Source organism: Bombus vosnesenskii, unplaced genomic scaffold (assembly GCF_011952255.1).
Source record: "Bombus vosnesenskii isolate JDL3184/JDL3185 unplaced genomic scaffold, Bvos_JDL3184-5_v1.1 scf7180000013294, whole genome shotgun sequence".
Taxonomy (NCBI): Eukaryota; Metazoa; Arthropoda; class Insecta; order Hymenoptera; family Apidae; genus Bombus; species Bombus vosnesenskii.
In genome coordinates, this window is record NW_022882945.1 from 585,943 (window position 1) to 612,675 (window position 26,733).

Genomic DNA, 26,733 nt, shown 5'->3' on the forward strand with positions numbered 1-26,733 from the left:
AGGCGCGAGTAAAGTATAAGTATCAATGAAATGAAAATAAGATGCGCGCGAAAAAGTGTATAATGCAAAGAGAAAAACAAGCTTTATATTCCACAAAATGTTTTAAATGATACGTTGTACGTATATAATATTCATACCTATACAATGTCGTCCATCGGGAGCCAAAGTGTAACCATAAGGACAAATGCATCTGAAAGAACCAGGCGCATTGTGACACCGGAACGCGCACTGGTTGCCGATTTCCAGACACTCGTTCACATCTTCGCAAACTTGATTTACTCCAGGAGTGAATCCTTCGTTACAGGAACACTCGAAACCACCGTCAATATTCGTGCACGTTCCATTGCCACAGATATTTTGTTGGGACAAGCATTCGTTATTATCAATGCAACGCCTGCCACTTGCATCTAATACGTATCCAGAGGGACACTCACACCGGAAGGAACCATCAGTGTTGATACACTCGCCACCGACACAGGCGTCTGGCATGAACAGACACTCGTTCAAGTCGATCCCTGTGTCATCTCTGCCTGGTCCCTCCGGACATAGCCTTTTGAATTCCTCTGTATAAAAAAATGCACACAAAAATTTAATTAGACTAAATTATCTATCGTAGATATAGTATCGTCCTATGTATTTAGTTCTATTGTTTAATCAATGATTTTTATCACCGTTTATTAAGATTTTGAGGTATTTTCTACTTATTGTTATTCTTAAAAATTATTTATAATAGAAGAAGTACTTACCGCTGTCTTCTGGAGGACACTCTTCGCAGTATTTCCCCCACGCTTTTCCCATAGTGCAACAACAATGTTTTTTCGTCATGGCACCTGTTCGAGGAGAAGAACATCGTGCACCGTGTCTTATATACCGATCGTAACAGAGTTCTTCTCTGACATCGATGCACCGCATCGAATTTGGTTTGTCGCTTAGTTTGTATCCAACAGGACATTCACAGATCACTCCTCCTTCTGTATTAATGCAGCGACCGTTTTCACAAATTCCTTGCGTCTCCTCGCATTCGTCCACATCTGATATATAAATTTCAATTATAATTGAAATATTCGAATCACGTTATGTAGTCTGTTGAATATTTTACTCACCGACGCACTTCTTTCTCGTGTGATCCAACTCGTAACCCGGAGGGCAGTTGCATATGTACGATCCCATCAAGTTCTGACATTTTCCTGGTGACGGACAGAGTCCAGGAATCTGATGCAATTATTCGTTTTGTGATATTTTCAACAAGATTTCAGTCAGTTACGGTATTGGATTAGTTAGAATCGTGAAAAGTTTTGTTCCTACGAACAACTTACTTCGTGACACTCGTCGATGTCTCTACAGTGCTGACCATCTTGGGCCAACACATAGCCATCAGCACATTCACAGTTGAAAGCGCCAATCGTATTTCGACATCTTCCATTGCGACATAGGAATGGCATTATTCGACACTCGTCGATGTCTGTTCAAAAAGTTTAAACATTTTATTCGTGAAATAAGAGCAGAAGAATTTTGTGGATAAAATAGAATTTACCAGCGCAATCATTATTAGGGCTTAGCTTGAATCCTTGATAGCAGATGCATTTGTACGATCCAAGTGTATTTACGCAAGTTCCATTGTTGCAAATATTCGGATTGCGTTGACACTCGTCGATGTCCACGCAGTTATCTCTATCTCTCGTTAATGCGAAACCAAGACGGCAGACGCACTGGAAGCTACCTTGCAAGTTGTTACATGCACCATTGTTGCAAATTCCGGGTCGTTCGTAGCACTCGTCGATGTCCACACAGTCTCGTTGGCTGAGGCCTAGTTTGTATCCTGCTGGGCAAACGCATTCGAAGTAACCTTGCTTGTTTATACATTGCGCGTTGCCACTGCAAGGATTTGGAATCTTGAATGAAAAAATGAAATAGTTGAATAAAAATATTTTAAGAAATATACCTAAATAAAAATAGCCATCCAACGAAAGAAATCAACACTGAAAAATATACGTATAACTAAAATGTGATATATGTTATATAATATAATAATAAAGATATAATTGAATTTTTGTTATCACTTGATTGCTAATCTTTTACATTTAAGGCAATAGTGCTTATAGGTCGAAAATTATTTGAAAGATTATGTTACGTTGTTTTACCTGCAAACATTCGTTTTCATCGATGCACTGATGCGAATCCTGATCATACACGTATCCTCGATCACACTGGCACTCAAAACTGCCAGGAGTATTCATGCAACGACCGTGAGTGCACATTGTTGGCATAAGGGCGCACTCGTCGATTTCTTCCGTATGATTCGTTATGGGATTCATTATTTGACCTGGTACCATGCCACATAGAATGTCGTGCTCTCCTAAACGATACATTTAATCTTAATAATTAGAGGTTAATTCGTATTAATATGACAATTATTATTAAGCAAGAAGTGACAGAGATTAAAAAAGCAGAACATCGGTATTTTATTAATCTCTCTAATGGGTATCTTATTAAAAAGTTTCTCGGATCTTACGAGTTCTATCAGCTGGACATTTCTCACAAGGACTTCCCCAAGCAGCTCCCATGGAACAACAGCACAACATTTTCGTTTGTGGTTGCATCATGGAATTGAAACATTGACCATCCTCGTAATTTAGGTAACACGATTCCTTTCGCATATCGACACATTCCTCTGGGAAAATATTCAAGTTTATTAAATGTCGGAAATTTTGTTACGCATATAATAACACGAATGATATTTGCTTACTTCCTCCTGGCATTGCCATATATCCTTCTGGACATTCGCAATGATATTTTCCTTGATCGTTGATGCAGCGACCTACTCCGCATATTTGTGGATGCAAAGCACATTCATCTATGTCTATACAGATGCGAATAATTAAACCATGAGTTTCTTCAGATCCAAAGTACTTAATAATTAAAATAATTAAATTCAATGATACCTATACAGCTGGTTTTAGTGTCATCCAAAATAAAGCCCTCGTTGCAGGAGCACATAAAGCTACCAAAGGTATTAGTACAGTGACCATTCTGACAAATATTCTCGTGTTCCTCGCATTCGTTGATGTCCTCTAAAATGACAGTCTCCTGATTGGGTCTGTACCCGGAACCACCGGGACATAATTCCTCGAATTCTTTGGTTCCAGCGCGAGGACATTCCTCGCAGCGATTTCCCCAAGCGTTGCCAATACTGCAGCAACAGGTCGCTTTGGTAACTGAAGAAGCTACGTCGAAGATGCACTGCGGTTTTCCGGTACCGTGTTCGAAGCCGGTGAAACACATCGATTTTCGTCTATCTGTAATATTAAATTCACTTTAAAAATTTTTAAACGTTGAAAGAATTTTGGACATTCGATGCAGGCGACGAAAATGTTTATGTCATCTTTTTAAATGAAAAATGATTCTTTCTTTAAATATTGTAAAATATTACAATTAGTACAAATGGATAAATTTTATACGAATATCAGTTTCCATCACCAGAATTTCCATTTATTTCCATTTCTTTTGCTGCACTGAATGCACTGATTTAAGAAGTTAATTCTTAGAAAAATCAATGTAAAAAGAGTCACTTACCTACACAGGCGTTTCCAGCTTCGACTAACTCGTAATAAGGCGGACACTTGCAAATATATTTCCCCTGAGTATTTATGCACGTGCCATACTGACATGACTGTGGATTCTCACATTCATCGATATCTGTACAATTTCCACCTGAACCATCCAACTTGTAGCCTTCGTTGCACTCGCAGCGGAACATACCGAATATATTCTCACACCGCCCAAATACACAGAGATTACTGAACATCTCGCACTCGTTTATATCCACACAAGTTTGCTCGTTATTTTCGTCAGGATGCATGAAGCCCATTTCACATTCACATCGAAATGACCCAGGGTAATTGAGACAGTGTCCATTTTCACAGAGAGTATTGTCATTGGCGCATTCGTCGATGTCCTTGCAGGCATAGCCATCGCCTCTAAAGCCAGCGTCACAGACGCACTAAAACAATTAGGAATCATTTTCTAATTTCTTTTATTTGCTTATGCAATAAAATTGATTATAATAGCGATCCTCTAATTGTTTCGAACATGTACGTATAATATTGAATACGAGAATTCTATTTGCTTGAACTCTATTTATTGAAAATGTTACGTATTGCTTGATTAAATGAATTTCTATTGACTGATCCAATTCTTGAACTTATATTATTTAAATAAAAAATCATATATGTGTGAAGAATTGATAAAATTCTATATCATTATTATTAGTTAATATCATTAGTTAATATTATTAGTTAATATAATATTATTATTAGTTATAATAATAATATTAATAGATAAATATTATTTCACTGTATTTTATTTGATTTATATAATGCGTACCTTAAAGGATCCCTCGGTATTTATACACTGCGCATTAGAATCGCATCCCCCGTTATTCGTTAGACACTCATTGATATCTCTGCACTCAACTCCATTCCCTACAAAACCTTCATGACACGTGCACTCATATGAACCTTGTGTGTTCTGACATTCCGCGAATTCGCTACAGGAATACGCGTTTAAGAGACATTCGTCATCGTCGGTGCATCCTGGACCTTGGTCTGGCTTTACCGAATATCCTTCTTCGCATCGACAATTGTAAGAACCAATGGTATTGTAACATTCACCATAGCCACAAATGTTTGGCCGCGTGGTACACTCATCGACATCTGAACAGTTATAACATCTGGGTAATTAAATGTTGGAGATTTTGAAAGTTGACTAATCTCAAGACTACACTTACCAATGCAAGAGGCACTATCCTTGCCAGGAATTAATCCATCGGTGCAAGTACATATGTAGCCGCCAGCTATATTAGTGCATTTTCCTCCGTTACAGATTCGCGGGTTTTCTTTACATTCGTCGATGTCCACGCACGATCGACCATCGAGATTCAACGCGAATCCAGTGCTGTTTAAATGAAAGATGATTTACTATGTATCAGAATATACTTATATTCGTTTAGATGTCTAAATTAATTTTTAGAATTTTAACTTCATTCCTAATTTCACCCATTTTTTAATCCGCCATATTATTTCTATTATAAGAGAATTATATTTACAATCGCAAGAATTAAAATCTTATCTTAACCAATTCTCATTTCCATAACGATAGAAATTTCTGATTAAAGAAAATTCACCTGCAAGAACAAGAAAAGCTTCCAGGCATGTTCAGGCAGATGTCCTCGCAGCCACCGTTGTTGGTAGCGCATTCGTTTATGTCTTCGCAGTGAGACTTCAATCCAGTTTGCTGATAACCATCGTCGCATATGCACTGATAAGTGCCCATCATGTTCTCGCAAACGCCGTTCGAACAGATCCCACTGGTTCTCGAGCACTCGTCGATATCCTTGCAGGACTGCTTGTCAGGACTCAACTCGTGACCAGGCGGGCATTGACATTTGAAGCTGCCCTCGGTGTTGATGCAGGTTCCTCCTCGACACAGTCCTGGTATCTCCTCGCATTCGTTTATATCTGAAATTCGTCATGTTTGTGGATCAATACGATGAGTCGTATTTTGAACACTTGGTTTGAGAAATTAAATCTTCTTAGTACGAGAGTGTTAAGAGATTAATTTCACGTTACATACCCATGCAAATTTTCATTATATCGCTGCTGCGATATCCAGGATTGCAATCACATTGAAAGTTGCCAGGCGTATTTCTGCAGGTCCCGTTTCCGCACACTCCATGCATGATCTCGCATTCATCGATGTCTGTACAAGTAACGAGATTCAAACATTATACAAAACATTTTTATACAATTTTATTTAACGTTAATATAAGAAGTCAAACAATAATTAAATTTAGATAAACGCCTTAAACACTCGGTAATCTAAATTTTCAACGAAGATAATATACATTATAACTCTGTAACACGATTGAAAGTTAGTAAACACACGAATGAACAAATATAATATCATTTTCAGCAGTGTAATATCTTCAGCAGTGTATAAATATCTAACTCACCGTTACATTTAATTCCATGTTCGTCCAATGCAAAACCCTGGTTACACTTGCAACTGAAACTGCCAACCGTGTTCTTGCATCTTCCGTTTAGACACATTCCAGGAAACTCGATACATTCGTTGATGTCCTGTTTGTCTGTAAAACCGTCTCCTCTTGGGCATAGTTCTTGATGCGCGTGGGTGCCTGGTTTTGGACAGGATTCGCATCTTTCGCTACCCCATGCACGACCCACAGAACAGCAACACAGACTCTTAGAAAATTGTCCTTCTATCGCATTTGTGCACTGTCCATGGCGATAGTCCAAATAACAAGTCTCTTGCCTCGTGTCTATGCAAGTGATATCTGTACGAAAAATAGATCAACGGTTACTCGTAGAAAAATATATTAAAAAAAATAAATATATCAATAAAAAATAAATATTATGTTAGAAAATGTACATTTTTTCATATCTAAGTAAGAAGACGAGAATATTTCTTTCAATTTTATTTTTTAGAACTCACGCGTTGCATCTAAAGTTAAACCAGGAGGGCATTCGCAACGATAAGATCCATCGGTGTTCACGCACGTGCCTCCACCTTTGCAGATACCACTGTTTAATTCGCATTCGTTTACGTCCACGCAGTCTTTCCCGCCGAATTTCGCGTAACCCTTAGAACATTCGCAGATTGAACGGTCGCAGAGTTCGCACGGGCTTCCCCAGGCTACACCCACCGAGCAGCAGCACTCAGATTTCAGTGCCAGTCTGGGCAAATTGTACTCGCATCGACCATCTATCATCTTGGTCCAGCAGGAACCTCTCCTGTTGTCTGAGAGGAATTTTAATTGTATTTTCGTTCTTTTATTTTCTCAAAAATTCAATTGAAATTTATTGAAAGGAAATAATAATAAACAGATATCTAATCTGATTTACAAAGAGGCTGCAAAGTATTTTCTAAAGTTCAATCAGTCTCTTAGTTTCGATATATTGTATCACTTTTGCATAATACCATTTCACTCCTTTCAGTACTAAATGTAAATAAAAAATCTCTACTTAGAGTTTACTTCTTCAATTATCCTTATGAAAACATAAAATCTCATAGACATATCAATCTACTCATAAGTTTCCATACTTTGAATATTTTGCTAATTATTTAATATATATGTTAAATATTATACCCATGCAAATGTGGCCAGTGTGATCCAGAATGTATCCAGGAGAACACTCGCACTCGTAGGAACCCGGAACATTTACACAGATTCCGTTCAAACAAACATCTGGTCCAAGTTCCTCGCACTCGTCGATGTCCTCACACATATGGTTGCCCGTGTTGAATCTCGTGCCAGTCGGGCAAACACACTGTTCGAATATCATGCTTAAATGTTTCAATTGGTCAGAGCGTATCTTCCGACGAATCGTTACACCTAATCAAAGATTGGTTTAACACGCGAGTATTTACTTGCCTGGAAGCTCCCAGGGATGTTTCGACATTGACCACCACTGCACAATGATTCCTCCAATTCACATTCGTTTATATCGCTGCAAACTTTTCCTGTAGCATCTACCTCGTAGCCACTGTCGCAGATGCAACGATAGGTTCCCATAAGATTCTCGCAGCCACCGTTCACACAGATATTCGGATTCTGTGCGCACTCGTTGATATCTATTTTAAGGGACAAGAGAGTAGGTTGACTAATCATAATTTATTAAATTATTGCTATTAATTTAGAAGATATATCTCAATGCTGTCTACGTTCTATCTATAATTAGTATTTATGTAATTTGATATTCTTATAAATATGAAGAATTGAATCTAAATAGGAATTTATCTCTTCTGCCAAATATTGTAACTAGTAATTTACTTTTGTCAGTTTATATACTTCTGCAGATATACATTTTTATTTCTATGCTTTATACTTATTTATATTTTAACACAAAAATTTTCCGTAAGTACAAGAAGAATGTTTTTCTTATTAATTACGGTAATTACCATCTCCATTGTAAGTCATTCCTGCGCCATGTGGACACAAAGCGTCAAATTCGCTGGTACCCGGGAGTGGACAGGGTTGACACGTGCTTCCCCAGCCCATAGGTTGTCCTAGTATTACAGTACAACAGCAGCAACTTGATTTTGTTACTGCTGTCGATGTAGGATTCGAGCATTGTCCGTCTCTGTACTGGGAATAGCATAGGTCTCTCCTCGTATCTGATATTAATTAGAATATTTCCATGTAAATTAGCTGAAACCTTTTTTAATTAAAAAATAGAAAATAAATCAAGACTAACCTAAACAAGATCTTCCATCTGGTCCCAGATTCAATCCAGAATAACACTCACATCGGAAGCTACCAGGAGTATTGGTGCAGCGACCATTTTGGCACGGTCCACTCAAGCATTCGTCGATGTCTAGTCAACGATAAAATCTTTACTTTTCCAATATCAGAGTTGGAAAAAATCTCATTTACGAAGAAATAGAAATACACACCGATGCAGTGACTCTGGTCCGGTCCAATTCGGAAGCCAGAATCGCAGACACATTTGAAGGATCCCTCCATATTCACGCATTTTCCATTCTCACACATTCCACTTGTTGAACACTCATCCATGTCTACGCAGAACGTATTATCTCGAGAGGCTGTAAATCCAGATTGACAAATACAATGATACGATCCTGGTGTGTTTTCACATCGGCCGTTTAAACAAATTCTTGGATTGTCGGCACATTCGTTGATATCTGCAAATGTACGATTGATTGGTTAATTAAATCTAAGAAAATCATGAATTATTAATTCCATATAGGAAAGGGAAAATAAACTGTGTTTACCGATGCAAGTATTTTTTGTAGGGGATAAAGTGTAACCATCGTTGCACTTGCATTTGAAAGATCCGTTCATGTTGATGCAATGCCCATTATTGCACATTCCGGTGTCCTGACATTCATCGTGATCTATAGAAAAAGAAGTCAAACAAAAATTCATTCAATACGAGATAATTGGTTTTCTGGAGACATCTGATTTTGATTAACTTTAAGCGTATTTGTTCGATATCAAGATGTTAAGGCCATCGAAATATGTGTTTCTGATGATATTCCACAAATTTACATAAATTTTATAAAGTATCAGATACCTATAGACACAGACGATACTATCTTTTTAATCTATTTTTTATTTATAATTTTTCTCTCTTTTTCTTATTTTTTTTTCTTCGAATTTCTTACCCGTGCAATATCTGCCTTCACCAGAAACGACGAATCCCGGCGGGCACTCACACGTGAAGCTTCCTTCGTAATTCTGACAAGTACCACCTTGGCAATATCCCAACAGACACTCGTTAACGTCCTCGCATCTGCCAGCCTTCTTCGTGAATCCAGGATAACAGGCGCACTCGTATCCGTCCTTTGTGTCTATACACTTCCCGTTTCCGCAAATGTCCGGTCTCAGCGCGCACTCGTTTATCGCGATGATCGGCTGCAGTTGTTGCAAGCAAAGCCTGTTGTAATCGTCTATAATTGAGTAATAACACGGATCCCGTTACTCGCCATTACTATCAGCATTATCTGCGCTTTCTGGGTGACTTTATTTTCGTTCGTTCCACTTGAACGTTCATTATTTGTCGTAAGCCTGCTATTTTCGTATCGTTTAGCATTTTTGCCGTTCTACATACCACTTCCGTGATTCGGACAGATGTAGCACTCGTCACCCCAGCCACGTCCCATGTTCTTGCCGCAGCAACAATCCTTCTTGCTCAGCCTCATTGAAAGCCGATTCTTGCATTGCCCGTTTCTGTTCACGGACGTGTAACACAGACCTTGTCTTCCATCTATGATTTTGTCAATGGCGATATCGTTATTGGCGAATCATTTTTGTCGATAATTTTGTTCAATACATACGGTCATTCACAAAAGTTTTCGTATTTTTATGAAAGGTATAGATATATAAAAATAGCCTGGTTATAGAGCGTACGAAGATATTCATGATTGATTCTCATCGATTAATTTTCTATGATGATTTTCATGAATGCACAAGTAAGTCGTTTGTAATTCGTTTGCAATCACTTATAGTTCTCACCGATACAGAATCTTCGGTCTTGGCTCTGGATAAATCCTGGATTACAAAGGCAATAATAGCCACCGTTCGTGTTTATGCATCGTCCATCTGCGCAGATTCCTTCTTCTTGACATTCGTCTCTATCTTTGCAAGAGTTGGTCTCGGGATCTCTGGCCTGACCATCGGGACACTCGCAGGTAAATGAACCCGGTGTGTTCACGCACTTGCCACCCTCGCATAAGCCTGGTATCGCCTCACATTCATTGATATCTAATCAATGATGATATAAAATTAAATCTCAACGAATCTTAAATTTACAGACACCACAAGTTGAAATTTTATATATATAAAATCAAGTACTATCTTCGAATTGTTCGAAACGAAAAATTATCACAAGAACAATTCGATAACTTTAATTCTAAATAAATTTCATCAATATCATAATTGTAATCACTTGACTCATTTGTGTCAATTACATGTTAATATATGAGATTGTTCCAAAAGTTTCTTTCGTTTTATAAGGAAATAATAGATGCACGACATTGTTTTATATTATTTATTGAATTACGTATGATCCATTTTGTTCTGTTGCTACAAAATTTGTTCCATTACTACAAAATGGATCATACGTAATTCAATAAAATAATATAATACAAAAAATGTTGTGCATCTATTATTTCCTTATAAAACGAAAGAAACTTTCAGAATAACATAATACAAAAATGAAGCATACGTATAAGTATAACCGAAAAAGGCGAAATACTCGTTATAACATAGAATTCTTCGTATTTATTTATCATTCTTTCTTCGTGTTTATGAAAATATAAAACTCCATAAATTGTCAAAATTGCAATCCAGTAATCACTCACCAACACACTGGCCTTGGTTAGTCTTCAAGTGACCCAGCTCGCAGTCGAGTCGGGCGGGACACCTTTCGCAAGGGTGACCCCAGCCCTTGCCCACGGTGGCGCAGCACAACTGTCGCGTGCAAACGACACCCTGCAGATTTGCCAAACACTGTCCATTTTTCACTTTCGTATAACACGGTCCAGTTCTAAAGGAAAAAGAAGATTAACGAAATCACTGCTCTCGAACCAATCGAAATATGAGGGCCTTAAATAGTCGCATACCTATAATCTGTTTCACATCGTCTACCGGTATAACCGTAGATACATGCACAACGATCTGGACCAATACATCTTCCTTGGTTCAAGCATGGCTCTCGACAAATTGCTATTTTAAATAGACGATAAAATCACGAATTGTGTCTAGCATAAATTATTGTAAGGAATTAGGCGAAACGATAAGTTTCGATGACTCACGTTCGTTACAAAATTCGCCCTGATATCCATTACGACATTGACATTTGCCATCCACGCAGTTGCCATTTATACAATGCACCCTGCATCTTCCAGACTCACCCCTATCTAACGCGTTGCCAGTTTCGTGTGTAGTAACTACGAGAGTAGACACATGGATTATTTTTAGAAAATTACAATATAAGTAGCTTTCGTTTACTTTTAATAAATACAATTTAAATATTGCAGCTGCCTATTTGTCGCTGCGAATACTTTAGTTTTTCTAAAATTCCAAAGAAATATTCTCTCACCTTTGGTTTGGCTGCTGCTGCAAGACGAAGATACTGTGCCACCATCGCACAAGCAAATATTCGGCCTGATGCATCTGCCCAGTGGGCCGCATCGTCTAACGCATATAGCTGAAAAGATATCGATATTTTTCTTTCCATGCTCCATATTTCATAAATCAAGAGATATTGTTTCATTAGTATATTTCAGATTTTCAAACACAAATTATTTAAGAGAAATTATATAATATTTTACATTGCCATAATACGAAAGAAATCTTTATCGAAAGAGGAAAGTCACATATTTCATTACAAGACACGAAGCCATTTGAAATTTGAACTCGAGATCGGTATCGCGACCGCATTCGCGCGCAACCATGCTATATAGATGCATTGTGGAGACAATGCGATCAACAGGAAGCGTGTAACAGGCCATTAAAGTAATTTCGTTGGAGAAGTCGATCGGTCGTGTCGCATGAACACTCATTTGCTGGTTGCGCAATGGATGCAATTATTCGTCGCGAATGCGCGCCTCTCGATGATCGCGATGCTCCTTTCAGCTTGGCGGTTTCGATAATGAACGCTAAAATTGAATGTACTCGAGCTCGTGAGATCACGTCCAATTACGGGACGTAGAGATTCGATTATGATCGAGCCTCGATTCCAGATACGAGCTACGGTCTCCGTACTTACGAATTACGCAGAGGCCGGTCTCAGGCTTCTTTGACCAACCGGGGCAACAGTAATTCTTGTATCTTGACCTGCACACGTTCGGCCTGGAAAATTAAACGAGCATAAGTGTAATGGGTGGTGAAAGCTGGCTGGTAATAGCTACTCTGGGAAGATTCTTTTCTCTTCGTTACTCTCAGTTGATATCATTGAATTGTAGGCGATTACAACGGTTTGAATTAGATGTGATTTAAATTACATAATTTTAGATTATTATATCTTAACTCTATATTTCGTATTTCACATGTTCATTTCCACCGATGGTGTTTATCACAGAAAATACAGAATACACAAACGGAGTTGAAATACTTAAAAATTAAGTAACTCGTTACATTATTAAATAGCAGATAATTTGTTAGCGTATTAAAATTATTAAATAATTTAAATTGTCACCGGCAACTTAATTATCCAATCAAGGATTAACTCGTAGATACTATGGTAGATATTTTATTATATAAACGGTCATAGTGATTTTGTGATACGCTAAGAGTGACGTTGCATGATTTATTTAGTAGTCTTATATTTTCGGTAGCAAGATCGAACACTCGTGTACATTGCATCACTGACAATATAAATCTGCCTAAGTATACACCGTCATCACTATGCAATTGTAACGATGTTGCATCGCTTGCCTGTAGATGAATGTTTATCAATTCTCATTCAGAAACAAAATTTATCCAAAGCTCTAATAAACAAGCGAGAGACAAAGTGGAATTAAGGGGGGTATTATCCCGCTTTCCACCTTTGAACCCGTAAAATAGCTGCAGAATCGTTGACTAATCATTAACCCTCGACACGTTCGAATAATCAATCTCACGGCTGCCAATAAACGGACTTCGAACCTCTTTGAACCCCCTCCTCTTGGTTCTTTACGTCTGAGCTCAAGATGATCTCATGGATCGAAGCTGTCGTCACGATTGAATAAAACCGCGAACCAGCTAGCCTATGGAAATATGGAAAAAGGACAAAAAAAGGGGGTCGTGTTTACAGGCGTGTAAATACGCCGACGCGAAGTGAGCCGCGGCGCCGAGGCGCGTAAGTGGAAGTACTCAAAGGCCGCCTATAGCAGCTGACGTTAATTACAGGCGGCTCGATGTGAATGGCCGCCTTGTTCCGAGGTGGCACACCGCGTTCTCTTCCCATTTTTTTCTTTTCCGTGACGTCGCTTGCAAGCCGAACGCGTGCCACGACAACGTGTTCACCGGAGTTTGTTCCTTCGTCAGCGAGCTCGTGCGTTTCCTGCAAAAATTCCGTTTCCGCCTTCTGATAGCGTCACGCGACCCCGTTTCGACGCTTTATCGCCGGAATCGTGGATATCAAGGCGAAATTTTCGTTTTTTCAATGGACCCGTGAAACCGTTTTAGATACCTACTTCGTATAAAAGTAACGAAATGAAAGCGAAGAATAATTTTTGTACGATTTTAGCGGCGAGAAAGGGGAGGATATTTCAGGTTGTTTGATATTTCCCTATTATATGAATATATTACATCATCTACATTATTATAACAATCGTTCGAGTGATTCTGTGCGTGAGCACGCGCAGCTTTTATGTACTTCGCATGGAAATAATGGAAGCTGGGATAATTTTCATCCGTTTGTAGCGGTGAAAAAAAGAAGATAATTTTGGAGATTGTTTTGTTATATATACTACTGTGCATAATTGTTCCGATAATTTTCGAAAGCCTCCGGAATCCTTTTAGAAACTTCATATGAAAGTAATGAAAATGAGGAATTAATTATGTATGACTTGAATAGTGAAAGAGGAATAGTAATTCTTTGAAGGCGTTTTCATACAAAATGTTGCACGTTCCTGCTCTCTTGAATTTGCCATAAAAAGGTGATCATTTGAGATCTAATAATAACATTGACTATGTATCTAACATTAACAACTTATCAAGGATTTAAAATAACAGATCTGAAAAATTCACGAAATCCGCAGAAAAACTAGGATCATTTATCTCAGTCAGTAATTCGTTAAGGAAGGGTATCATTAGGGGCAGCTGTTAAATATTACACTTCACAGGTAATTGTACGCGACGATCGACACGCTTGATTCGCGAGATAATGAAGAGATTTCGGAAGGGGTCGCTGATCTGCATACAGATTGGCTGAAACATTCTCACGACAGTAATTTTCACATCCATCGCGTAATTCTCAACGAACCAACGAGTTCTGGTAAACTGTAATTTTCCAATTAAATCACGCGATAAAAATTAATCATTGTCGGTCTCGCGATAACCACACCTTTCGTGATTTTCTCTTTTCACGATACTCAGGATCCAGTTACCTGGATGATTTATCGTTTCGATATTCGTTTAACTATAAATTTCGTTGATGAGAAAAGGATAAAGCAAGAAGTCTCTCCCTGGGTAGTTTTATAATGATTTTGTGCTATATTTGGTTAAATGTAGTTTATATCAACTGACATAAATATATCAATTATTATTAATAGTTTATGAAATAACATTCAAATTATAAGATACGAGTATTATGTATTACACGTGTATTGCAATTTTATCTTGTAGAGAATTTCTAAATTAATCAAATCAACGGCCATAAAATTTTAGTAAATTTTCCTATAATCTTTAAATGGAAACAGCTGAAAGCGTAGACCTTCGATCAATCGCTTCGAAAATACCGATCATTTCGTCGAGGCACAAGTGCATTCAATCATTCCAATCAACGAAACAAAGAGAGCACAGAAATAAAACCAGGAGGAAAAATGTTGCGCCCGTTGCAACGTAACCTCCAACGTTGTCCATGGCATCGCTTTAATTCGCAAAATGGTTGGCGGTAACGAAGCGCGCGCGTTCGCGTGCTCGCGCAATAATCCAATAAACTAACTGCACAAACCCTGATGCGTGTCTAAACAGCTTCAGCGGTGGGTGTGGGCTTAAAAGTTCAATTGGAAAGTGCGCTTAATGGATCTGAAACGGCCGCTGGAATGACTCTCCAGATGATGGATTATAGTCCATTAAAATTAAAGCGATCAAAACGCGACTGCGTTGCGTTTAAGGTCGTGCTTCGTTCACACACATACACGCGTCCTAAGATAGAAGAAATAAAAATGGATATAGGAGGCTGGAGTAAAAACGCGTGGACGGAGAATTAGGTAGGGCAAACATCGAGCATTATTTACGATCTCTTAAAACTACATCGAGAGATTAAAGGAGCCTATTGAGGCCAGTCTGTATTACGAAACCAACGGGGATAATATCAACGGGTTATGATAGAAATTTATCGTGCCGCTTATTATCCTCTGCCACTGATAATTACGAAGGGGATTAAGGAGTTCCTTCGACGAAGAATCGGTGACCGCTTGTTAATTGCCGCAATTGACACTTCTTTCGATAAAAGATATGGCAATTTAGCGAGAGAATGTTGCAATACAAGTTATGGAAATGCTTATATTACGCTTAGAACTCGGCGAGGAATTTGAAAAATTTGCAAAGATTTTTAATGGCCATTAACATTAATATTACGCAAATGAAATTGCAGGCAGTTATTTCATAAACAGCGATAGAATCATATTTACAGCGATACTTGTTCAGCGCTAGAACTACCAAAGCTGGATTTCAAAATTTTCATTTTCTAGTTACCAATATACATGTAGATAATCGATAAGTGTGATCATCATTCATCCGCCCAATTTTCTACGTTCGTCATGATAAAAAGTGCTTCCATTTCTTTCGACTTGGCTTGTAAGAATATATAGAAACAATCCTTTTACCCTCGAGAAATATTAGCTACTATAGCTCTATAAGCACTTAAAAACCTCAAATTCTTCGAATTTAAAAAGGACAACGAGGGATGACCGGCTTTTCTGACAGACCGTGAACGTCAGGACTTGGCCGAAAATAGGATAGGACCTATTTCACGCCTAATGGGATCATCACTTACATAATTATTCACGGTTAGGCTGGCTGGATTAGCTGGATCTTAAGTGGACCTTTACGTAACGCACGAGGGAGGAAGTGAAAGAGGAACCGTGGAGGGAGGAAAAGTGGCATCTCTTCGTTGCATACCGACACGTTTTAGTTAAAATCGCCGTCGACGAGAATTGTTCGCCAATTAGGATCGGTTCGGAGAATGGGGTCGGACGTAACTTGGATTCGGAGAAATCGCAATTCGGTCAGATAAAACCGTGATGGACCGATAGATATGATGTCAGTTCGAAAGTTGCTTCGCGATGAATAAAGCCAATACGGCGTGAGAATAACAGTCAACGACACTTGTTTCGTGAGAAGTTTCATTAATAATTACAAAGTCAGACGCGCCAATCTTACTGAATCGATGCGTGCGTGCAAAAGATGAATGAACTTAAAGATAGTTGAGAGTTCATTAATGGTGACTAATATTAAATGATATTTTTCTTGTAATTTTTATACTAAAGAATCATTTTTATACTAAAGTATTAAACTTCTATAAGATAAAATGAATATTGGTATAGATAGATTCACTGGGAAGCTCTTGAATAAAAAATGAAATATCCTTGAATACTTGATAATCAGATATTGATACAAAGCACACACGTGTACACTTGGTTTTCCATTAATTCAAGAATAATTCGAAAAGATACAATAGATATTATTACGAGAAGATATTCACTGGGAAAATTCTCAATAAAAAAAGAGATATCCTAGCAATTGATAATTAATCTCTTGGGGAATACTAATACGTACGTATGCATAGGTTTATTTAATTCTTGTTTAATTCAAGGACTATCCCGAATGTTACAATAGGCATCACTATGAATAGATTATTCAATGGGAAATTCCTCAAGTAAAAAGAAGATGTCTTAAAAGATATCTTTATACTGACATACACGTACATACATAAATATATGTGCGTTCATTTAGTGTTTCTTTAATTCAAAGATACGGATCCAAAGAATACAATGAATCTTATTATAAAAAGATATTTACCAGAAAAATCCCTAATAGGAGAAAGAAATAATAATAAATACTCTAGTAATTAATCAGATATGATTTTTGGCTTTAATAAATGCATTCGTCCGTCTTAACTCTAAGAGATTAAAGCTAAAAGCATGTAAATAGTACGATATCTGGGAATGCGTGATCTCACACAAAAGTTCGGATCACTTTCGTGTTACATCTTTTCGTGTGTAAACATCTTTTTTTAGAAAGCTTACATAATACTACACGATATCGAGTATTTCAAAATAACATTCATTCACAGATTTCAATTACCATCCATTTTTGCAAATGGATAAATGTCTAACGAACTTTTTATATTCAAGATACTTATTTAGTGCGACAAGAGTAATCGGTAGTTATATTCTCTGAGGATTGTACAGGAAATGATGTTAAAGAGATGAAGTAATGAATCTGTCACTGAGGAAGGTTGTCCACGTAGTGGGCAGAGAGGCGATAAGAAAGTGAGCCACCCGTTGAATCGTTTTCTTCTTGCTTTAGCTAATTTCATTTCCAAACACACGCACACATTCCTTCGTTTTTCTCCAAATAATTCAAACAACTTTTGTCAAACAGAACTATCATAACGTCCCACTTTGAAGATCGTTAAAAATTTGTTCACGAATTTCTATTTATAGAAAGAATAATATTTTTATCTGTTTTCCACTCGTTCGACATTCTTTCCTGTTAATTAATTACTGCAGCAACAAAAACTAGCGTTTGTATCAGCGCTATCGATAAAGCGTCTGTTACATGAAAAAACCAGAGCACAGTGAAACATGGCCTCTTGAAACACTCGAATGTTTCTATACGTCCTTAAAATCAGTCAGCATTCATCTTTTGATCGCCGTAACAAATATCTCAGACTGGTCTTAAATGTTATCAATACGATCATGACAATCACGTCCCATTAAAGTGTTAATGAAATTGCAAAATGTCCTTTATAACGCACGCAACAAACACATTACAGTATTTTATGGTAAGTGTTCAAAGTTCAAATATTTTCATCAGCCATTCTATCGTACAAAAGTATAAGAAACAAAACATAATCTGTGTTTCACAAAACATAAACGTGTTCAAATTCAACGTGGTTCATTATTCGTACCCGAATTCGCGATGTCCAGTTCCAATTACGAATGTCATACACTCACAAGCAACCCATTAACTGTCGAGCATCGTCTTCGAATCCATTGAACGCAGATTAAAAGAGGCGGCATTCGGGTCAACCTTTAACCTACTGGGTACGAGTGTCGTGTATAGTCGACAATCACCAAATGCATGGCCACGACCGATCATAGACTAAAGTTAATAATAGATATACGCAATCGTTCTTGTTCGCGGCCGTTAAGTGACACTACACAGCGGATGAGTGCCATACCAAAGAGGTTAAACAGTTTGTCGAAACGTTACGTGTAACTCGGCCTGCTTTATTAATTCGCTCTAGAACATTGTTATCATCGCGTTTGAAGAACAACCGATAAATAACAAAGTTCATCGATTGTAGGGCACGAGTTATCTATCTAGCTTGACTGATTACGGATGCTTCCAACTAGGCAGCCTCTTCTGTATTCTCATCGTGATTTTTCTACGAGGCTAGAATCATAGTTGCTATTTTCAAATACAATAGAACTTTGATAATCTAGTCGTGACATACATTGTTCCGACAATGGCATTGTTCTTATAATCTCGTAACTTCGTTTTCATATGCAAATGCGTCATTTATTTTGTGCTATATACTTATTTATAATTTATTATTATTATCTATTCCCATTAATTCGTGTTCTAATAATTGATTGTTCCATTAATTGGTGCCCTGATAATCGAGGTTCTAGTGTAGTAGTGCTGCTACTCATATTTACACAGAAATTTACAATTCTCATATGTGTTGTGATTAATATGACAATATAAAATATATAACTAAACATGTGCCACGTATCACATCGTATCGAAAAACAATTCATTCTACTGTTTTCTAAAAGAGGATAGATTATTAGGAATTCGTACGTTTCGACGAAGAATCGATCGATAAACAGGTAAAACGAGAATCAAAATCGAAAGTATATTGAATGTTATCCTATCGGCGATTCCTGTTTCTTCTTACGCCTTAATCGAGTGCTCGAGAAATGTTTCATACGAGGAATGATAATTGATGTGACGGTATTAATCGCGTAGTTGAACGTCAATGGTTAGGTGGAGTCACGTGAAACATGCTTCTAATTGGCCGTGACAAGATACCGGCTAATACGTGTTTATTAATGAAAAAGTTGCTCGAGCGTGACGCTCTGCCGCCTAAGCTAACCGATTCGCTCGATTTTCGGTGGCCTTCCCTCTCAGGGTCGATCATCGTGCGATCAACGCTGATAGACGCGAATTTGCCCGACAAATTCAGTCGAATAATTCGACGTGGAGGATGTTTTATGACCGATCATTAGGTCTGTGTTTCTTGCCTTGCCTTATCTGTGGGTAGTAATCACGTGAAAATCACAGACAAAGAACATGATAAGCAATTTTAAAATTCAATAATTAATTCCATGATACTATAAACCTTCTTTCGATCGATTATGAGATTAAATACGTATTTCGAATATTTAAACCGTTTCGTTTTCTTCCTATAAAATTTCATCCATTTATCGTTCTGAATAATTTTGAATCGTAACATTTTTAAGATACATGTACCATATATTTGTCTAAATTTCTCTGTTTATGTAATCGATATAAGAACAGAACGAATTTGCAATCCAATATTTATCATAGATCTGTAAGTCGTTTTTCAGAAAGTTCTTCGATTATCTTAAATAACGTTGATACTTATTTCCGTAAGGAATTAAATGGTCGGGAAATTCAAACGGTGACAATTAGAGGAACTTTTTCGCGGCTGTGAATGGCAACAACCTCGTCCGTAAAACCACCGATTGAATTGACGTTATCGCCTCGGCTAATGTCCCGTATTAAGTGAAATCACGAGACTCGCTGGTTATTCCGATTTTACTTATTTCTCGCATTCGAGATCCACCGGCTGCGGCGCCGCGGCAAAGATCCTGTGCGGTGCCACTATCGCGTGCAATGAGCTGCCAAGAATCTTTTACCGTAACAAACTAGTTCCTCTGCTGCCAGCTATACGATACCCTCGCTAATGTCCAATACTTTTCCGCAGGGGCCTGGCTAATACCGTCAGTTGGAAGCTTTTGTATAATAAACCGTCACAGGCTCTCTCTTTCTCTCTCTCTCTCTCTCTCTCTCTCTCTCTTTCTTTTTCTCTATCTATTTGCGCCAGCATTCCGATCACCGATCAATACCTTCGTTTTTTCGTGCCTCTCGTTTCTTCTAGATAGAATCGTGTATCGAGGAATCAGGAAGACGTTCCATTTTTCAAGAACGTGCAAGAATCGCGGTTGACGGCTGTTCTTCTTGCTTCTTTGTGGAAGCAAAATAAGATTGGTTAACACTAGAAGTATCGAATCTGTCAAAACGATTGAGATGTTTCTCTGTTTTCTTGCTTGATGAAAATACGTATGTGATTTTGTCAAAGTCAATCTTGAATTTTATTTACGTAAAAATATGATCATCAGATGATAGGAAACTTAAATGCAACTTAAAATGTACGAGTATATGATGTAGAAAATGCCTACAAATGTGAAAAGTACTTGCTATATTATTTAGACGTAACAAACCTTTACTTAGATTCCATTTCTTCGCGTCATGTCTATAAAGATATTTCTAATAAAAATTATACACGTTGGTATCGTATCGAAATATATCAACCGGGCATCTTTCACAAGCAAATTGCCTCTTTCATCAAAAACATTCAGTTTACTTCGTCACTAATGGTTTCAAAATATTTTACATAACACGTACAATGTGGACATAAAAGTTTTCTGAGGTAAGCGTTCGAGCACTTTCATGAGCCAATGTATATCAAGCGATTTTGCGAAATCGCAGATTTTGTCAGATCCAGAATCTCGTTCTGGGCATAGCGACGCGTCGCGACGAACCGCCTGCGATAACTCTTCTAATTGGGTTATCTACGCATTACATTACGCATTCGCAGTTTAATCCCCATTTTTCCTCTCCGTTTTTTCCCTCGCCTCTTGCTCGCACTATCAGAAGGCAAGGTTTCATGCGTTCGCGCGATTTCCCGCGTTCCGCGTCAATTCCAAGCGAATCCAAACGGATGATGGACCATTATTATCCATCCATTAGGCCTAATTGACCATAGAGTGTTTCAAGCCGGAAACGCTTTTCACGGATCCGCCTGAGAATACGTCTTGCACCGAGTTTCGTCACGCGGCGATTTAACTTCAGTTTCTCGCTGAACACGACCTTCGAGTAGACAAGCTTAATTCGTCGTGTGTAATTAGTCAGGCTTTTCACCGGTTAATCCAGGAAACCTGGTCGATCCGCTACGTCGCGATCGTTATTCCGTATTTTATAATCGTGGGTCGCGTGAAGTCGTTTAGAAATGAAAGTGACTTCGAGTTAACCCTGGAACTTACAGCTAAAAGTAAATTTTATGCCCTGATCGTTTATGTTTGATACAGCATTTGTCGTCGTTCTAATAGACTGGCTGATTCGCTTTAACTTTCTATTCGAAAATTGAAAGCACGAAATCAGAAGTGACAAATTTTCTCGGATTCAAATAATCGGATTTGAGGTGTAAATTGGTTTATATTAATTTCAATTTCGTATCTTTTATTTAATTGCTTTGTCAAGTATTTTGTTTTTTTTTTATCATTTTTATCGTAAATGGGTTCCTATTACAGTTAAGTTTCAGTTGATGTAATATTTCCTTTCGATTTTTACCATAAATTTTAGATTGCGAATCTTCATCGTTGCTAGAGTCAAATTTTTGTTCAACTGTTCTGCTTGAAGCAATTAATTCCAAGGACAATAGCGGTGTCACAAGTGTTTAGTTGCACAATTGCATGTTTGCCACATTATATTTTGAGATTGCATCAAGATCGAGCGTTTATGATTGATAACGAGCCGCAATGGTCTTTTATCGTTTGCTAGGTTTCTTTCAATCGGTCTCTTTGGCACCAACTGAGTGATCTTTGCACTTTCCTTGATCTCGGGGTGAAGTTTCTAATTTAACAAAATCATTACGAATCATTTTCGCGATATTGCTATTATGCAAATTTACGAAATATATTTATTGGCGAAAAATTTATTATATGATGCTTAAGACGAATGTGGAGGAACTACATTTTTTTTCACAGAGGAATGTTTAAAATGTTTCTATATCGTGTCCTCGATGCGAATAAAAAGAAACAGGGGAAACGTGATAAACATTATGCTGGCCCGAAGACGCGCGATATTACGTAATTCGAATGAAAAAAGAAACTAGAACGTACAGTTCCTTGCCGAAGCTATTTCATTATGTTCCTGGTTCACGGCAAGTAAAAATAGAAACGAGCCGAAGAAGAGTCTTATCACTGGCATTGTCATCTTTGGAACTCGGGGACGTGTCAAACGTCTATCACTTGCCGCCTGAGAATTCGGTCATGAACCCTCCTTATTACTTCGATAATTACGATACTTTTGACTGCAATTCCCAATTACATTTTCATCTACAATTTTATTGGATTCATCCAGAAGATAAAATGAATCTACGTAAATATTGTCTATCGCATGGTCACATCTGCGCGAAAAAATTTCGTGAATATGAATAAAACGAATTAACAGTTTCAACAAGAATTCTCTTCCCTCCGCTCTAGAACAAACCAATAAATAAAAAAAGGAGCCAACAAACCATAAAAATATTTCTCGATTATCTACCCCAAAATTTCAAGATACACGCGGCATATCCTTAGTGATCACACCTCAGACACTTCACGAAAATTACTGTGCCCCGCGATTGTGATCGATCGTTCGCGAGCGCGATATCTCGGATCGCGATGCCCGCAGATTGGCCGGTTCGCGTTTCATGGTTTTAGGGATGCTCTATAACTGGATACTCACCCGACAGGCGGCACCGATTGCAAAGTGTTATCCAGATCTTGGGTCGGGCTGGTGGTGTATCGTTGTCCCGTGCTCGACACATCTCGAGGAACGATCAGCAGTAACCAGGTAGCAAGGATCAACGCCACGTTCGGCATTTTGGCGGGTGGCGTCATCGATTCTCACGTCTCGTCGAAACGAGAAAACTGTTCAACGATCCGTCTTGCGTGTTATTCGTATGCTCGTCTCATGATCAATCGACGATCACACGCGGAAATGAAGTCTCTCTCCTCTGTCTGTCTATCTGTCTGTCTGTCTGTCTGTCTATCTGTCTGTTTGTCTCTCTCCCTCTCTCTCTCTCTCTCTTTCTCTCACTGGAGGGCTCGAACGATTTCAACGCTGGCTCGCGATCGACACCACGATCGGTTCCACGATCATGGTTCCCGATCGACTGGATGCTGGGTAATCTGACGCGCTTGGAATTCTGTAATAGACGCGTCTCCGTTCCAGAGGGGAGATTTTCTGATTCGATTCGTCGGGAATCTTTGGGGTAGAAAACAAGTCTCCTGCGCGCAATTTTCTTTCAGATTCTTCCTGAAAATCTGTGGAATTTATTATGGGATATCAATAACATCGAAAGTTTAGAAAATTAATGCAAGTGAATTCTCTAGCTCGTCTTAGTTTTCGACGATTGTATTTGACAAGTTTAATGCCGCGGTTACTTAACCATTAAGCAAAGTTTAGAAACGAAGGAATTATTGTTTGTTGGAAGTCGCTTGCATTGTGAAAGTATATCGCTTTATCGTTTTTCAAAATTAGGTAATTTCCCATCTATTTGAAGTTAATACATCGAACGAATTTTCGTATTTTTCTTTTCAAAGATATAGACACCTTCCCGGAAGAATTGGATAGTGCGAATAGTCCTGCCGAAAATGAGGAAATAAAATTAGTTTGCAACGATATTTCCGGAAGAATCATAACGATACCCAGATTAACGGGGAGAAGGAAACTAGTCACACTCGTGGAAATTATGTTTCGTTTTCGATCTCGCGAGAACAGCGAAAACCTCACCACGTAAACCAAGCGAGGAGACAATGTGCGATAATTGTCGCGATTCCGCGCTGACTATGACGCCTTTCCGGAAGCACCAAATTAGTACGATGAGATAGATGGAACTATCTTTTGATATAAATATTCACAATAGCTGTTCCTTCGTGAAAACGGAGCTGGAACTACGAAATTCATTTTCAGGTCATTCAATATTCTAGAAACGAACGCAACTAAACATAATTTAACTCATTTGGGATGAATTTTTCATTCAGAGAAATAGCAATATGACGACACAGACGATATAATTCATCCAAATCTGACAAAAATAGGTTAACCGTAATTTTTCAAATTGTATAAACTGTCCACTGTCTAATTCTAGCAATCTAACAATAATCTCTAAAAATTACTTCCATACGTATTGTATGTATGAGTCTAGAAAGGTTTAAAGCGGAAAAAGTTAAACTATTTGTCCTACAATTTTTGCTAACAAAAATGAATCCCGCTAGCAAATTATTTATCCATACTGATTATTTTTCATTCCAATAACCGTTTGAACTTTTCAAGCTATGCGTTTCTTAGGAAACCAATCTCTTATGCATTAGACGTACATTAGAAAGATTATACTTTAGAATGTCGTACAATTTATCATCTTTATACCTATCTTTAAAAGGAAACTACAGAATTTCCAGCTGGAATTCCACGCTTACAGCGTCCATTTATTAATCGAGATCTCGTTCTAGCCAGGAAGGACCCTATTCCTGGTGGAAAAAAGGGAAACAGGCGATTCGAGTCGACGCCACGTTCCTCGGAAATTCGCCGTAGCGAGATACACACTCCCGCTTTCACTCGTTATCATAACGTAAAAGCGGACCGAGCAGAGGCTATCATTAAAGTTCCATAAAGCCTGGTATGCTCGTGCAAAACTCGCATAAAAAGAGATCAGTCTGGTTCGCACGTTCTATTATGTCGAGAACGGGGCAAGCGGATTGATAAATGCGTCTATTAATCGTTTACTTGCCCGAGGAAAACGGAATAACAAGTCAATATCGGTAACCTTTTTTTTCGACGAATTCTCTAGCAATTCGTCACTGTATTTATGGAATAAACGAAACGAACGATTCACTTTGTGTTGTGGATCTTTAGTGATTGATCGTTGTGTTTGCACGAGCTAAGAAGATGGTCTATTTTACAAGTTTTCAGTGAAAAGTTAGTTGCGTAAAGTTAAGAGTACAAGCTTAAATAAACGAAATAAACTATCTATCCTGTGATTCGTTTTCTTCTTTGGTTAATCACCGTGTTTGCATAAGGTAAGAAAGAGCTTCCAATCGATATTTAATGAATTAGCTAACAGTAATGGAACAATTATTTTCTGTGAAAAATTTCACCGAAGATCAACTTCTCCATAGAAGACTATCAGAATATCAAAGAACATCCTTACGAACCTCTCGGCGGAGTTAACACGCTTAAATTAACATGCTTAATGGCTTCAGACTTAGCAGCTTCAAAGTATCTTACGTTCTCAACTACTAATCCAAAAGATAATGATAAACTGGATCGTGTACGAAACGAGCAATGTCACGAAATGGATGCAAGAAACTTCCAACAACAATAAATGTACCTTCCTAACAACTTTATTACTCTCGAAATTAGTCTCAACTTCGCGCCATACCTGTCAACGAAATCATCAACATTACTCCACCACGAGCAACCGATCCTCCAACAAATTCACTCTCAGGCTTCGAGCTTAGTCTCAACCATCTGCTTCGTATAATTCCTCGGATAATATCCAATCACCAATACTCCAGCATTCGCCCCGACAATTTTAAGCTCACCCCCCCTAAGAATTTCCTTAATCGAGTTCGAGTGCCAGACTGATCGAGTGAAAGAAAGATAGTTATCGTTGGCCAATTACACGAATTTATACGTATTCTTCGATAGATATAAATTTGTTAACAAAGAATAAGAGAAATAGTAAGAAAAAGAAGTTGGATTGCACTTCACGTTGATGTTGAACGTCGTTTCCGCGAATGGGAAGCCGAAGAGGAGCAACGAAGGAAAGGAGCCCCGAAAAGATGCGGCGACGGGACTCGACGCGAGACTGGAGCAGCAGATTGTGAACGAGCCGTACCGAGAGAGGGCTCATCCGGAGAGAAGAGGCTCTCTTCCCTCGTCTTCTCGTCTCTCGTTCCCTCCACGAGCGTCCTTTCCCTCCTCGCCCTGCTCGCGGCCACGTCCAGCTGACGGCCGGGAGAAAACACCAAGAAGAGAACCACCGATAGTCCCACCCCGTCTTTTTCTTTCTCGTCCCTGTCAACACGTTCACGAATGTGTGCTACACCATGACACGCGTGAAGCGACTCCGAATATACTGGGAAATGTTTGAGAAATGCGTGTACATCGAGATCTGAGATGTAAATATGTGTATTATATTAGAACATCTACTACTCATTGCATTTATTCGAAAA

At 38.3% G+C, this 26,733-nt stretch overlaps 1 protein-coding gene across 2 annotated transcripts in view; it reads right to left on the reverse strand.

Moving 5' to 3' along the window:
• Positions 1-26,403, reverse strand: part of LOC117232996 (fibrillin-2-like) — a 30,983-nt gene extending 4,580 nt beyond the window's left edge. Inside the window, exons 1-32 of one of the 2 annotated variants that reach the window (XM_033492827.1) lie at positions 25,938-26,403; positions 23,240-23,820; positions 12,312-12,394; positions 11,643-11,750; positions 11,356-11,490; positions 11,164-11,266; positions 10,903-11,087; positions 10,055-10,303; positions 9,651-9,806; positions 9,205-9,489; positions 8,812-8,934; positions 8,473-8,721; positions 8,274-8,393; positions 7,978-8,193; positions 7,451-7,650; positions 7,166-7,346; positions 6,511-6,816; positions 6,011-6,352; positions 5,632-5,757; positions 5,183-5,516; positions 4,787-4,953; positions 4,384-4,712; positions 3,574-4,000; positions 2,943-3,296; positions 2,747-2,860; positions 2,513-2,671; positions 2,142-2,356; positions 1,535-1,892; positions 1,317-1,462; positions 1,104-1,212; positions 747-1,031; positions 138-563 (exon numbers count right to left, since the gene is read on the reverse strand). In XM_033492827.1, the coding sequence (XP_033348718.1) occupies positions 138-563; positions 747-1,031; positions 1,104-1,212; positions 1,317-1,462; positions 1,535-1,892; positions 2,142-2,356; positions 2,513-2,671; positions 2,747-2,860; positions 2,943-3,296; positions 3,574-4,000; positions 4,384-4,712; positions 4,787-4,953; positions 5,183-5,516; positions 5,632-5,757; positions 6,011-6,352; positions 6,511-6,816; positions 7,166-7,346; positions 7,451-7,650; positions 7,978-8,193; positions 8,274-8,393; positions 8,473-8,721; positions 8,812-8,934; positions 9,205-9,489; positions 9,651-9,806; positions 10,055-10,303; positions 10,903-11,087; positions 11,164-11,266; positions 11,356-11,490; positions 11,643-11,750; positions 12,312-12,394; positions 23,240-23,394 (6,745 nt within the window). In that variant the 5' untranslated portion in view covers positions 23,395-23,820; positions 25,938-26,403. Of the gene's footprint in view, positions 1-137; positions 564-746; positions 1,032-1,103; positions 1,213-1,316; positions 1,463-1,534; positions 1,893-2,141; positions 2,357-2,512; positions 2,672-2,746; positions 2,861-2,942; positions 3,297-3,573; positions 4,001-4,383; positions 4,713-4,786; positions 4,954-5,182; positions 5,517-5,631; positions 5,758-6,010; positions 6,353-6,510; positions 6,817-7,165; positions 7,347-7,450; positions 7,651-7,977; positions 8,194-8,273; positions 8,394-8,472; positions 8,722-8,811; positions 8,935-9,204; positions 9,490-9,650; positions 9,807-10,054; positions 10,304-10,902; positions 11,088-11,163; positions 11,267-11,355; positions 11,491-11,642; positions 11,751-12,311; positions 12,395-23,239; positions 23,821-25,937 lie in introns of those variants that run through there. The other variant, XM_033492826.1, reaches the window with a different exon arrangement.
• Between the last annotated feature and the right edge of the window lie 330 nt (positions 26,404-26,733).